This window comes from Morchella importuna (genome assembly GCF_003444635.1).
Source record: "Morchella importuna strain M04M26 chromosome Unknown Morimp01GS027, whole genome shotgun sequence".
In the NCBI taxonomy this organism is placed as follows: domain Eukaryota; kingdom Fungi; phylum Ascomycota; class Pezizomycetes; order Pezizales; family Morchellaceae; genus Morchella; species Morchella importuna.
The window spans coordinates 200090-215734 of record NW_025763424.1 but is presented as its reverse complement, the minus strand read 5'-3'; the positions used below and the strand labels follow the sequence as shown (position 1 = coordinate 215734).

At 45.8% G+C, this 15645-nt stretch overlaps 1 protein-coding gene across 1 annotated transcript; it reads left to right on the top strand.

Moving 5' to 3' along the window:
* Nucleotides 1–13637: 13637 nt before the first annotated feature.
* Nucleotides 13638–15110, top strand: LAJ45_07980 (uncharacterized protein; the record flags this gene model as incomplete). Its single annotated transcript, XM_046117534.1, has 3 exons — nt 13638–13728; nt 13788–14128; nt 14184–15110. The coding sequence occupies 3 exons, from the start codon at nt 13638–13640 to the stop codon at nt 15108–15110; spliced, it is 1359 nt and encodes a 452-aa protein (XP_045969183.1).
* Nucleotides 15111–15645: the final 535 nt, after the last annotated feature.

Below are 15645 nucleotides of genomic sequence, written 5' to 3'. Positions count from 1 at the left end.
TGCCGTCGTCGTAAGCTTAAATCGAGTGCTCTGCTCTAGCATGCGCGGTGTTGATCATTGGCCTTGGCGGATGTAGATCTCGGTCTATTTCTAGTAACATTCAGAATGCGCAGTAGAGTACAATAGCTAGCAGTGGTTCGGCGGCCGCACCGAAGGCACTGCATGATATCTGTAGGGTTGGGTGTCAGTATTTAGCTGGCTGGGCTGGCAGGACTACGTACCATCTATCAATCGATATCGTGCAGCGAGACATGTGTGCTCAGGTATTTGGCGGAGTGTATATATATAGACAGGTCTAGAAGAGGTAGGAGCGAAGATATCGTCGCCTTCTGGCTGGGGTGATATAAACTGGCAGCTGGCGCGTGTAGATGCGTCCTCGGGGTCTGTAGGAAGGCGAGGGGACCACTACGGGCGAAAAAAGGCGTGGTCGTGGATGTACCACGTGGTATACGTAACTATTTCGGTGGTGCTTGCGGTGCGTTGGATGGGAAGCTCGAGGTTGAATCGAAAATTTCCAGCCAATAGTGGTGGATAGCGGGGCAATATGTTCTGGCTAGAATTAACTATGTACATGTATATATACTTATTTGCATGCGTGGTTTAACCTACGCTGACGTTGTCTTAATTCCCAGCGAGTGATTCTGGGCAATATATATATAAAACAGATAAAGCGTAATGGGAATATAATACACCTGTCCCTTGTAGCCTAAAGACGGGCGGGAAAGGATAAGACTTTATGACGGTCCATGATCGAACGTTGTCGGCTGTTGTGAATACGATCCACAGGGCCAAGGAATCTCGGATATTGCCTTGAAAGGCTTCCTGAAAGTCTTAGGACTGACCTTTTTCAAGACGTTAGGCCAGCCGGGCATTCGTAGTTGCTCTCTAGATTTAGATTAGAGAAGCATTACAACGTGTTGGTAGAGTGGCTGCATTGCTGTCTAGTCCGGGTTATGAAACCGTGAGTGATGGCTTATGACCAAATGTCGGTGCAACTAGCACTATTGCCACCACCACAGGCTTAAACCTAGTGTAGCTATGACTACAGCAACAACAAACAGAGCCACAACATATGCGTTACGACTGCAACCTGGAAGCAGTGAACACCAGTAAGACTGACAACACAGGGATCGCCTTTATCTAGACTCACCAGCAAGAGAGATGGCCCGCTTAAGTAAGGCACAATACGCATCATATCAACATATAGCTCGATCGAGAAAGCATGAGCCTTTACGTGGAAGTACATCTCAGACCTGACGGATCAGTGGGCTTCTTTGTATAGTCAGTTGATCTGACCAGAGTCGGTTGCGTGCTGTGTATAGCTACTAATACTCTACTTGCGGGCCGGGCGCTATACATGTAAATTTACAGTGTATGCGCGCCGAAAGAAGCCAGTGGGTATACCAATGGCAGGATCACGCATCATCACTCGGGTCTTGGCAATTCTCATTTGTTGTCACAAAGCTACATATTAAAGTGGAGATGATTGGTTGATAATACAGTAGTAAGTACTAATTGAACAGAGCGATCAGTAAAGTTAAAGAACTACAACTAATTTGATTAAGAATAAGATGTCTCCCCACATCATTCACACAACCTTCCTTCACTATATAAATATATACAACAAAACAAAGCCGACCCGATACAGAATTTGTAGCACGACTACCAGACCGCGAGGTCCCAACTCAACATAAGGAGCAAGTTCCCCGACGAACGCGGAAAACGCAACAGAGAAACCACGGATTATTTTGTCTCAAGGAGACGAAAGGGATGTCTAGCCCCCTAACTGGGGGCACCAGTTTTAAGGAAGGAAAGAGCAGATCAGCCACATAATGACTTTGTGCAGGTTCCTCTCCCGACCCCCAGCCAGGTCTCCTAAAAGAGCCAGAAGTAGTGGTGGCGAAGACAAAGCTCGGTCTCCCTTACAGGTTTCGTTTGAACCACCACCCCGGGAGGATAGTTCAAAGGTCCACTGGACCTTGAAGAGGCTCCTGGCCCTTAATAAAACAAGCTTAGGATTCTCGGGGCTCTGCCTTACGTTAGTATAACCAAATTATATGGCAAAGAGCGAGTTCAGGAACATACATACAAGGTGTTGTAGCCCACCGTGTCTTGTATGAAGACTACTTGGCCGGAAGACCTGCTCCTTGAGCGTTAACGCTGCTGCTGGAATTCGCCGATATCATTTATTTCCCTATATACTTGATTTTTAGTTACCTAATAGATAAACTCATGTTGAGAACCGGAAATTGGGGGTAACTTACTCCTCTATCCCTCCCAGCTAGGGCGGCACAATTTGCTACTGCTCGGGCAGACCACCACAGTCTGCCTCGGCCATGGAAGAACTCGGTTCTTATTGGTGCCCGGATGCACATAAGGGGCGGAAAGGAAGGGCACAATATATTCCCTGTGATTATAAAATATATTAGTATATGATTCTAAACAAACATCTAACAGAAAAACAGATAACAGTTAATCGTCCAGAAAATGAGGGATAATAAGGACTTACTCTTTCAATGTCAGGCACAAATCCAAAATGTTTCGAGGCTCGAGAACAAGGTAGAGGGTGGGTGGACGATACCTAAAGAAGGGAGGAGGAGGAGGAGAAGAAGGGAGGAGGAGGAGGAGGAGAAGGGAGAAGGAGGAGGAGGAGAAGGGAGAAGGAGGAGGGTGCCCTCGGAAATTTTCTGAGGCCGGGGAAGTCGACGAGGAAAGGGAGATTATCCCTGAAGAAGAGGAGAAGAGGAGAATAGAGGAAGGGAAGAAGAGGAGGAGGAGGAGGAGAATGGAGAGTGGGTAGAGGGCGGAGATATGGATAGCACTGACTATCCTAATAATATAGCAAAAGTCGAGTAGCTCAAGATATGTAGCTGGGCAAGCTTTACAGAGTATGGATAAATATACGAGAAGGAGAGAAGGAGAGAAGGAAAAGCGGGGTTTATATACTCTTCCATGGAAAGTCCGTGCTTCCCTATTCTTTGCCATACAGAACCTCTTGGAACTGGTAATTGCCGATCACACTAGTTTATTTTACTAAGGAAAACAGTAATTGCCAGATATCATCTTACGTACCCACAGAAGGATAAAAGTATAGTAAGCTGGGCCGCACATGCGTAAGAGGTTAAAGTAAACTTTAGTTTGAATTAAATTTTGGAGTCTGAATCTATCCAGGTGTTGCAATCAACAAGTTAATAGATGTTCATCATAAGGATTACTGATTGCTATATTATTTAATGACTACAAAAATTATAGAGAAGTATTGTTGCACTTATATCTGTAACCAATACTAGATACTTAGTGAAAATGAAAATTATGCGAGATTCGACGACGAGATTATTAATTCTGCACAAATACATTGTTTCAATTAAGGTTAGTTCTTGTAGACAGATGTTTATAATTTTCACAGGAGCGGGTGCCTTGTCGAGATCTGTACTCTCTGAACCTCCACAGAAACCTAGAGAAGCAGTTCGAGTGCCGAACTATTTCAGTGGTAGCAATTGCGTCTATGAAAGCTACATGTATAGTACCATATTCGATTCTGACACGTAAGACAGTCCTTCGGGCCGGGTATGGGTATGGTGGCCTTTGAAACCTTATTTCGTCGTGCAAGATCAGTCGGGCTCGAGTTTGACTTAATTAAGACGCCGAACACTAAGATGCCATCACATGCACGCATACTTACATATATACACTTTAGGAGCGAGATCTCCAGAAGGTCTATGGAAGTGTAGAGTAATGTAAAGCGTGTGACGAGAAAGGTGTGTGCGATACTCTTCTATCATTGTTGACTCATCCCAGCCCCAGCAGCCGTGATATCACTCATGAAACTCTAGTATATCATAAAACCTCAGCCCTTCGACTGATGCTATACCCACAGACGATCGAGTATGTCTACTTTCTTATATATCAACTGATTCTCTTTTGATATAGCTCCTCTTACTCCTCGATCTTATCGAACTCACCAGATCATTTTTGGATATCCACTCTACTTAGAAACGTATCTCTCGATTTTTTATCCTCCTACCAATAAGGTCAACCATCAACTATCAAGACCACCACCAATATTCTGGTGCCTTGAGTGATCTTCGCTCCAGTTATGAGCAGCTTTCACCGAGTAAAATACTCATATTATAGTGAGCGGTATGGACATACAATAGCTCGATAAGCGTGTTCTGTGATAAAATATGCCAATCTTTCCAATTCATATGCTAGATAGATCATCGGGCAGGACGAGGCCGAAACCTCTGCTCTTTTCACCCCTCCTCGAGCTTCTGCCTTGAGATCCCGCCATGAATTAAGATTCATTGATTCACCAAGATATTTACTACATGTACTCTATTAGTGCTTTTGGAGTCTGTTGGTTTCACTCTTGTTGAGAGTATCGCTGGATAGCTAGTACATCGAATCATATTAAAGGTGGAACGGTCGTGTGTTCCGCTTCCGTCGAGCGCGGGCCGACGACGCCGCACCGGGGGGGGGGGGGGGTGTAGCGGAGCCGTGGGCGTCTGCAGACTGGGACCCTATATTTGCTAGAGAACCTCCTATTACGGACGTACTGGGATAACGATATTTTGGTAGAAAAACTTTCCAACGTCCCCAAGTCCATCGTTTGAGCCCTGCCGGCTCGTGAGAGCGCCCCTTTTAATTGTCGCGAGAGAAAACATTTCATTGGCAAAAACTATGTGCAAGAATAGAAGAGACTTTTATTCGAAAGATAAAAAAAAACTATATAAAAAAAAACCATACAAAAAACTACCAAAGAAGAAACCCTAACCCACCAAAGAATGGCCCAACCGTAGCTTCGCGGTTCCCGTTTGAATTTTTTCAAACGGGGAAACCAGTAGTAGAGCCATGTTCCCAGTTCAAAAGAGAACTGGATGGACAGAGGGCCACGTGAAAGTTGTAGGTCCCATTCCCCACTCTCCGAGACAGAAGAACTTCCTCTAGCCAGCCGGAGGCACTAACAGATCTCCTCAGATCTGCCGGAGCCTCCGACTTGTTTCGAGAGAAAGCCTCTCCTGCTCACCTGCAGAGCAAGGAATGGGAGCTTTCACGCATGGTTTGTAAAAGAAGTGGGGGATTGAGTTCAATATATAGTCGGAGAAATAGTGCCAAGGATAAAATTGCCCCCTCGAGATAAGAATATTGCAGATAAGATACAGCGATAAACGTCGAGTGGCTCACTCAAATCGATTACGGCTATGGTACATCCGTGTAAATCAGAGGGTTGAACCTACCCAGAGAGCGTACGAATTAGTACACTTCATTTAGAGATACATGTATCTTTACCCCCTTGTTCTATACACATATCTAATACGTTTTGTGAAACTATAGCACATTAGAATCACGGTGTTTTATGGGAAATTAATCGTAGAATTCTTTTTCTTTTTTTTAATTCATTAATTGTATGCAGTGAATTCTTTTCTTACATGTGTGAGCCCGACCTATCAGCCCGAGCCACATGCGAAATTTCTTATACAGATCTTTATATAATCAGGGCTTATTCCACTGATACTGTTATTCCTCTCCACTATATCCAAGGAACAGCGGGTTGACTGTTCACAAACAGTGTTACTCATGAGATATCACTCGTTCTTGGCTCTGGTGTGAACATGCGCCTTCCTGGCTCTAACCGAACTCTCCCAGTCAGAACCTTTTGTGATAAATGACTTCCCTAGCCATTCAGACACCCCCCCTCACCCTCACAGTCAATGGCGATTAGCGGAGAACTTAGAGAGGTACAGAAGCCACTTAGAATGTTGATCTTCTCTTTTCTACGTTAACTCTCCGCGTGAGGGGGTGGCCAGGGAAACCATCTACCTTTAAAGCAGTCAAATAGTCCAGTATCTATACTTTCTTTTCTAGAAGCATCCTCACACAAAGATCTTTCCGGGCCCCTCCTGGTAAAGACACCTCTCGGCCACCCGTAGATGGGTCGCTAGAATCCTAGGGCTGGGGGCCTAACCTCTTTTTTTTTATACTATTTGATTACTTTTTTCCTTCTCCCTAACCGCCCTCCAGCCATAGCTGTACGGCTCTGCGCATGTTCTCAACGAAGCTCTCCATAAGTGTATTTAGAACACCTAGGTGGATACTTCATTGGGACAGGTGTTTGTGAACACTGATGTCGCCGAAGGGTTAGGGTCCCGACTCATCTTGGTAGTAGCCTGCCAAGTATTACTTCCGAACCTTGACAAACATGGGCGAGTGGTCTATTCGGTAGACTCCTCGTCGGGTTAGACACCGAGTGTTTGTGCTCAGGACGACGGAAGGTCCTGGGTTCGAGCCAGGGGTGGGAGTAGTAGCTGGATTTAATCCCCGGCTGCAGTACTTTTTGTACTTTTTTTCTCTTGACAATAGAAAACCTAGCCCTCACGCCAAGATGTCATCCTCATCCACGTCTCCCGTCCCTCGTCCCCTCCTGGAGGACCAGGTCTAAGACTTTCGGGACCGTGCTTGTATCGTCCGTCTCAAGTTGCGAATCATACTGGCATGAAGTATAGCCACGTATCACAAAAGAGATAGTCGATAAAACTCATACGTACTAGAGATCACGAAATCGAGGTGAATAGTCACTTCACCATAGTTGATATACACATCAGCAAAGGCTCTGCTTCAGAGGCATGCAGGGAGGCTGGACAGGACCCTGCGGGATGTTTTGATCCAGAGTTTTCTCGCCATAAACACAATTGAGCGCTGTGTGTGCGCCCGACGATTTATCTTCACAACTTATCACTCACTGTTCAAGGTAACTAAAGTTATTATGATATCGCCTAACCTCTGTATAAAACATTCCGGGTACCTATCTAAGCATAGTCTGGAATCTGGAAATATAAACTACTAAAAAAAATAGCAATAATATCACATCCCTCACGACCTATCGACCTTCCTAATAGGACACGCATTCATTCAGCTTTGGGCGCCGCTTTCAAGCGCCCTGAACTGGCTTAGCTTTTGGAGCGAGGTGAGGAAGTTCAAGGTGTACACAAGGGTCGAAGTGCGCATACATTACACCGGCCATGGTCTTAGCCTAAATATTGATGGTGAGTACGACAAAACACTGTCCTCCGCGAAAGGTTCTCGCTAGCTTCATAAATGGAGCCTTGGAGGCACAATTAAGAGTCACAATGGAAACCTTAATTCGCATTCTTATTATTTCTTACTCGATTCTGTCTATATAATGAGAGGTATCAGCTTCTTACAAAGTTACATGGGCCGAGTTTTTAACCGTAGCACAGTATGAGTTTAAGGTTTTGCGAATGTGTCAAAATCAATTGAGTAGGCACAAGAACCGGCAAGTCAGGTTATATAAAAAAAAACTGACCCATGAAATAGCGGGTATATTATGGCTGATTATGAGAAGAATCTCCTTATTTTATGTGTCACTGCTGTTATTAACCTAGCCCTACGATTATTCCATTCCACGACGATCTTTCCCCTTGCTAGTACTACTATTAATTGGTCTCAGTTTCCTATTGCATCTCCCCTATAAATCACCAACTAATGCCAATCGTTGATCCCCAGTTTCCACGGAATTGGTCACAAGAACCTACTGCTGGTAACGCACTCGCACTGCATATTGATAGGACGAAGGCGGGCATACCACCAAGTGCTAGGTATCTTAATACCTGCAATTAACGTGAACACGGGCGTGTTACCGGATGTATCCAGCTAGTCGTAGCCAGTCGATCAAACTCTTCGTGTACCAAACACCGCAGTAGGATTTCACCAAACCCAATTCCTCGCTCTCTGCAGTACTTCCAAGGAACCTAGTAATACCTCCAAAGCTGTACTCCACCGAGAGGAGTAATCAGAGCCCTTTAGGTAGGTCCACCATAATCATCGTCGAGCACTGTGCAAGCTTGATCCTCTTTGCCCCCGCAACTCGCACGATGCCAACTCCACAAAAGCGCTCACTACCCTAACCCCGGAGGGTTTATCCATAAAGTGCGGGGTCAATATATTCTTCAATTTTCCTTTAGCCCTCGGGGCTCTCCTGCTTAGAAGCATCGATCGCTCTATGTTCATGTCACCCACGTAGTTTCGTTTCAAGTCCGGGTATATAAACGTATGGATGCGGTACCAACAGTACTGGAGTCGATCTATTATTGACTTCCTAGGACATTAGACAGTTTTTGTAGTACGATAACAGAACTAAGTGTAGCTTGCGTTTGACTTCCAGAGAAGAGTTTATGCATGGATAAAGCGGTGGAAATCAGGGCATTGATCCAAGGAACTCGCTCGACCGGAATAAGGCTTTTAACAAAGAAGACGCCGCCGCAGAGGTGATAGCTGTGTATCCCCACACACAGCATCATCGCACCATGGTGATCTTCCCGAGCTACATATGCCGGTAGTCATCTTAATCAATTCGAAACCTATTATTTAGCTCATGTCGACCCCATGGCCCAGCCCATTCAGTCACTTCATTAGGTTCACCCCGCTCTAACCCGGAAACCTTGTTTTTCTCTTCTCGTGGGGTTGTTGCAATTCGATCACTGAGTGTTGTCGTTGACAATATCAGAGACGTTTGTGCTATTGTTTGTTCCTTGGAGGGCTTAGTTATATTATGCGGTCCTCCTGGCTGCTTGGGGTATTAATTACAAGCTTATTATTATATATTACTCTACCACGGCCGAACTGTATGTCCCATCCCGTGTATCCGGCAGATCCACCAATTGTGCTCTGGAACTCCCCGCGGAAAGAAAACCGGGGTTTCCCTCAAACTCCTTCTTCGGACCCTCTGTGTTTTGGTGAAAAGTCAGGTCCCGCCCTGATGAGCTAAGTAAGTAGAGTACATCACCTACACGGGTTCATGTCGTAGTTAGGTTAGTAGGGCCCTGAATTCGAAACGATAGTGAAAGTCCTTGGTGTAACGTAACTTCACTTCATCACCCCCCGTCACCGTTTCGTGCACAGCAACAACATGAAAACCTTAATAATGCAACTCAGTGCACTCCGATTCTAGACTCCCTTTTCTCTCTTGAGCCGTTGTGTTGTCAAGCTTTCGTTCTTTGCGGGTCCAGAGGGGGTTTAAGCCGTTATCCGTTACTGAAACGACCACTCGCGGGAACCCTGCAGGTGCAACGTTTGATCATCCTCCTTTTCAGGGATCCACCACCACCTTTGCCATTCTATGCTACTTCCGGTAACTGCGCTCTTCCTCCTTCTCCTGCCATTTTTAGTACCTGCATACGATGTAGTTGTTGCACACGACCTGTTTGTCGATGCGGTGAAAGTCAACCTCAGATCCGCATATCGCGCTTATTTTTCTCGGCTGTGCTGTGCCACGCTTTAGAGTACTATATGTAGGTAGGTCATACAATACATGACCGTCTAGAGTTAGAGGAGGAATAAATATATCTTTGGTGTATTCAATACGTAGTAGGCCCTAACAGAGACCGTGAGTAAGAATGAGGTTATATCGCCCTACTCTTTTGGGCACAAGAGATCAATCACCCTTTGAGCGGTCCGCTGCATCTCAGGAGAGAGGGGGCCAGGTTTACCTACCTGGTCGCCGTCGGCTGTTGAGCTACCTATTGCCTTGTTGACAGCTAATATCAAGCATCCACCATGTGAATCATAAACAACTCTGTTTACGCGGTATGTAGCAAGGCCTCCGGTATATATCATTACTGTTATTTCTGAGCTGCGAGGAACAAAACGAGATTTTTTTGCTTTGTTTTGCTTCTTCACAGGCTTAGGGTTACACTGCACAGTTTCGGCTAGTGTTTAGTATCAGCATTGGCAAATGCGCGAGTGATATCCCATGTTCTCCTCTTGTTGTAGACTTGCTTTTGCTTATCAACATCGGTATTTATGCAAGGGTGGAAATGATCAGAAACCAATAGATTTACAACCCATCCGATGCGGTCCGATCCAGAGAATGTTTGGTCGACTCATTTCTCATAAATAAGTAATCGAATTATGATCCTCGTCCATGACCAGAGACACAAACTTAAAAGCACAAAAAGAATTCTCAAATCCTTGAATACACCTGAGAATGATGCGAGTGTAATATGTATGCAGGAACACAGCTGATTCCGCAGTGCATTTCCTCCCACAATTGTCCAACCAAGTTCGAGATACTAGCACTAGGCGATGTAGGGGTACAAAATGCACCACAAGTGATTGATTTATATTCTCTCCTAAAAAATCAGTGGCACCAGCTGGCCAGTTGATGTCCAACCATACCAGGTCAGAGAGTACCTACAGTTAGACAATTTGCATCCGAGAGGTGCACGGTGGAAAAGAAATACAGGCGCCTATCGATATGACTTTTTTGCCGAGCTTAGATGATGGGCAAGGCTAGCCGTGCAGGTCAAGCTCAGCGCTCAAAAGTCCGAGTTGAACATTTTGAGGTCGAAACAAGTTTTCCATTTTCTAGATATTTTGTGTGACAAGGTCATGCAAAAGAAAAATATCTTAGACACTTAGTATGTCGCCGCCCCCCATCTCAAATGATCGTGAAGAACCTTGAGTTACTACGCCCACAATGCACGACCATAAGTAATGAGGCGTATGTATGTACCAAAAAATACTTAATCTAAGAATATCATATGGATAAGTTGCTCCATTGATCTTATCTTGCCTAAAGGCTAAAAGGCCACGCCGCTGGCCTGCGCTGCTGATAGACGATTTCGATCATGGCTAGGAACATAGGGTTGTTAAGGCGGTGGTGGGTAGCACACGCGGAGGTAGTGGTCCACAGACCCTTCATTAAAGCAAAGGGATCTACACAGTCGCTACCGTTCTTGTTAACGCATAAATTTGCGCAAAGGTCAAGATCGTGCTTTATTACGAGATCACATGATCTTCTACTGCTGCTTTATTAGAGTAGAGATAGTAGCGCAATAGCCCCGAGCCCTATTTAATAAGCAATCAGAGGTAAAAGCCAATCCATCTGCTGCACATCACTCCGTTAGGGCTGACTCTTGCAATCAAGACATCCGGGGAACGACGGGAGATTTAGGCTCATCAAACCCGTGCGATCTTTATCCATTGAGATGGAGAAATGAACAGAAACATTTGTCGTTCACTCTCTCGCACGCCCGTTCGCGTATTAGCCCGAGATGTATGCCAAGCTGAGGTAGAATAAATGATTACTGGAAGTCTGCAGAGTTATCCTCCGCACAGGCGACCTCTCGATAACGTCTTGTAAAACGTCAATTCACGCGACGGCGTACAAGGTGATGAGTTTTCAAGTATGATATAAAGCTTTCAAGTAATTGGTAGGGTGTTTGTGGCTTTTGAATTGTAACATGTGCGCAGGAAGCGTTACAGGATGGTTTGAATCTTGAAGCGTTCCGAGTCTACTAGTATGACGCTTGGACCAAGTTTGGATTATATTCAACTTCAAAAGCATCTCGATGCATAGGTGCTCACAAAGCCGAAGTGTGTGTGGGTTTAATCCCGTCCGAATGATCCGAATAACGTCCATTAGATCGTCATTCCGTGCATTCGAGTGTTTCTAACTCCAAATGGTCTTGAAGGGACTTCAGGGTAGATAAATTGCGTGTGAGATCCAAAAATATGGCCGATTGGATGATAATCCCAAAAAATAGTGTCTTAAAGCTTGGGCAGATACACGCGTTCCCTGTGAAAACGGCATCGTTCCTATCCCTTTTATGGCACAACGGACATGTTGTGAAGACATGATACGCGTTAAGGATGAAATGATATTCCCCAGAATCTTCTCGATATTCTTCCCGAGATCCGTTGGACTTTGAGATTGACTAAGAGGAGGCTAAACTTGCAAATACACATACCGTATAGACGGAGATGGTGATAATGCTTACTGGTTGCGATGAGAAGTTCCGGAGATTCATATACCGTTAGGGCCTGACTAACCACATCTAAGCAACTATGAAGCTTGTCCCTGGACAGATTGTTTTCCCATGGTTGATGGCTGTTTAACACATGTCTACGCCGGGGGAGATACCTATGGATTGTTTCGCTGCTGCAGGACCAAGCAGTTTGGTATAGATAACAACTCTACTCTTATTTCCTCTTGGGATACAGGGAAATTAATTCCACAACATCGAGAATCCCGTTTCCTGAGGGCCGGGAACGAATGAGGAAGCATTGTTGATGGAGGAAAGGTTTTGGAGGGGACCTTGGGGCTGAAAAAACACCCGGGGTGGAATGGAAAGCCACGAGGATCTTGGTTGACCAAAAGGAAGGATGAGCCACCTGTCAGGAAATGCACTTTGCCGCATAAGGGTCCAAATTGTCAAATGACAGGCAAAGGATGGTCGCATGGGCGTCAAGCGTGATTATTGGGAGGGATTCATCATCAATCTTGCATAGAGCAAGGGCTGGGGGGACAAGATGCCAAGCAAGGCACAGCTTGTGAAAAAGCAGCGAAGGCTTTGGGGAAGGAAGCCCAGCCATCGAACCGTGCCGCTCTACGCGAATTGGTGGGTTAGAATCCCTGCAGGCAGAAACGTGCCCCTGTGTTGGGTTGTCAGGGACCTCTGGATGGATGAGTGATAGGATGGGCAGGTAGGCAGGCTCAGTACTGGCTGGCAGCTTTACTGGCATCTCTTTCTCCGTCTCATCTCGCAAGCCAGCGTATGGAGAGGAGAGAAGGGACACTGCCGCTCTGAAGGAAGTGCCACAGTGCATAGGAATACAGAGATGCAGCGATTGTTTGGATAATAGGAACAAGAGGGAGGAAGAGCCACACACACACACACACACACCCAACGTAACGATGCACTTAATCTTTAGGGACAACTTCACATCCCTCCCCTAGAACAGAAGACGAGGGTGCAAGAATACTATATACATGTACATAAGATGACCGCGTATGTAGATTACATCCGAAAGAAGAGAGACTTCCCTTTTTCCCTGGAGTTCCCCAGTTCACCCGTCAATCAGGCACGTCTGCTTGAGTACATATTACCGCTGGATATCTCTCTCGCAGTGCCCCCCTCTTGAACCCCCAATCCCTACCCATCACAACTTCTCGTCCACAGAGAAACACCCACTGTCGCTCTTGCTTACGACCAAGTAAAATAGTAGCCACATTCCTCCCCTCCCCATCACTCCCAGCTGTCGTCACCATCATCATTCTCTAGGTACCTTGGGTCTTGGGTTTCTCTCGCCAGTTACAAATTCCATCATTTCTCTTGACTTGACGTAGAGAAGGGTTTATTTTTATGGTGGCTGATCTTCACTGCTCGACGTCGCATTGACCTTCTCGGTTGCGCCCTGGAAAAAGTTGCGAAACACTGTTGTACCCGGCTTTCCGCTCATTTTCATTGTTTGTTTCCCCAATCTCCTTCTTCCTCTTTTCTCACCACTCCCTTACCACACTCGCTTCCATTGTTTCGCATCTTTCCTTTCTTTCCCTCTCACCCCTCCACCTCCACCTCCACCTCTACCTCCGCCTTCGCGATTCTCTCTTTCTTTCTTTCTTCACCCACACACTCATTGATCTTTTTTGCCGCCGGTCGGGCTAATTATCTTTCTCAGTTCGTCCCTTAGTAGACCTTGTATCTACATCCACTCCTTTTAAAAAAATCACACCTGAGTTTTTGCACTCCTCACCCTTTCTGTCGCAAAACCCAACTTGTCACCAAGTGACATCACCGTAACCTACTCATCACCAAGCATCACTATCATCACCAGAAATGGTTTCTTCAAAGTCGCTTTTCAGGGCTTCCTGCCTACTCCTGGTACTTGCATTGCATTGCGGTTCAACACTAGCCGCTGCATCTCCTGGTAAGTGCTTACACCAATCACCACCAACACTCGACAGAACTAACGCTAACAACATATAGCTCCTGGTACTCTCATCTTTGCTAGACAAAACCCCGGATGTGTTCAGGATTGTGCTGTCCCTACTTGCAATTGCTCTGCGGACGAGGATTGCCAAATGATAGCACAAACATGTGACAGCTGCTCAAAAGTACAGTGCAACGCCAAAACTACGTCATCAACTTCCAAGACCTCGAGCGGCGTTGGAGCTATTGTTGGAGGATTATTTGGTGGACTGGCAGTTGCGGGATTGATTGGGTTCGTGGTCTACACCCGCTGCATCAAGAAGAAGAAGGCAAGAATGTCGATGGCGGCGTCTGCTGCTGAGAAGGAAAACGACTTTGGAATGTTGAAGAGCGCTAGGGTATATATCACCAAGCTTGGATTTTTAAGTGGACAGCATACTGATAATAACATAGGCTTCTACTCACACCGTCGCTTCGATTGCTTCCACCGTTCGTACCCGTGCGTCAAACGTTATTCAGATCGCGTATATCCCTGGAGTCACGAATCGTTCCGGCCCTTCAACTCCATCTCACCTCGTCCCGCCTGTTCCACCTCTTCCAGGTATGGCCACTAGTCCAGTTACTTCACAATATCCTCGATCACCTTTGGCTGGCGACTTCCAGTTCTCTGCGGACGACATATTGCGCGGTTCCATGTACACTGTCAATGATAATCGTTCGTCCGTTGCAACAACTATCTATGGTCAAAATGCAGTGGTATCTCAGCCTAATATCATCCGTGCTGGTAAAGCTGCTGTGGTCACGGTCAAGTCGGGGAGCAGCCAGGGTAGTTCGCCGTTGTCGGAATCGATGATTCCCCCTGTTCCCACTCTTGTGAAAATAAAGAGCAAGAAGGGCAGAACAAAGCCCAAGGAAATTGAGGAACAGCCAACAGTACTGAACGTTCCGCCAAGTCCTGCTTTCTCTGTCGGAGAGACTTTCTTGAGTCGTATGAACAGTGCCAAGACTGTGGATGTAGCTAAACCTGTAGCTGGACCTAGTACCGTAAGGGCCGTACATGAGAATCACAGCGCGGAATCGTTCGTCTACGACTCGGACGACTCGGACGATGATATTCAGCCAGGCTCAAGACTCAAGCGCTCACAGTCTGCGTGCAGCAGTTGCATCACAGACATGGACACAGGGTCACCATTCTCAGACTCAAGGTCGCCCTTTTCGGATGTCAACACGGTGGCAATTGATAATTTACTAGCCCCAGCAAGCTCTCGATTACCGCCTGATAACCACCCACGGGGTTCACCTGCAGATGTGGCACAGGTGCCCGAGAGGACTGTTAGCCCGTTTGACGACTCAAATACGATGGACAAAGCAACCCGGTAAATGATTATAAACCAAGATTGTCCTAGTCTGTCGTGAGAAAGAGAGCTATAAGAGCATTGTATTTTTTATGTATCACGGTTTTTCTTTTGTTGTATTATTTTTTCAGCGTGTATGTGTGTGTTTGTTCTGATGACACTTATCGTGTCGTCTTTACCTACATCATCCCCATCATTCGGCTCTTATGTCAAGCCTATTCTTCTGGTACATTACTTGGTGTGTGTGGTGTTTTTCTTCTTCTTGTGTTTTACATTATACCCTTCGTGATGTGGAGATATATCTTCACATTCCTTTTGAACATTTTTCATTAGTTTTTATTTTCTATTTACTTTCATGGGTTGGGCTTTTATTCGGTCTGGTTTGCGCAGGTTCGGTAGGTTAGGCATCATCGGAATAGGTAAGGGTGGGGGAAGAAAGCTCATGAGCCATATTTGGAGGGGAGGAAGAAAAGGGGTTGAACTTTTTTTTCCATAAAAAAAAAGGGCGCAATGTTACAAACCTTTTTTTCTTCTCTTTTTACATTTTTCTAGACGCTTTG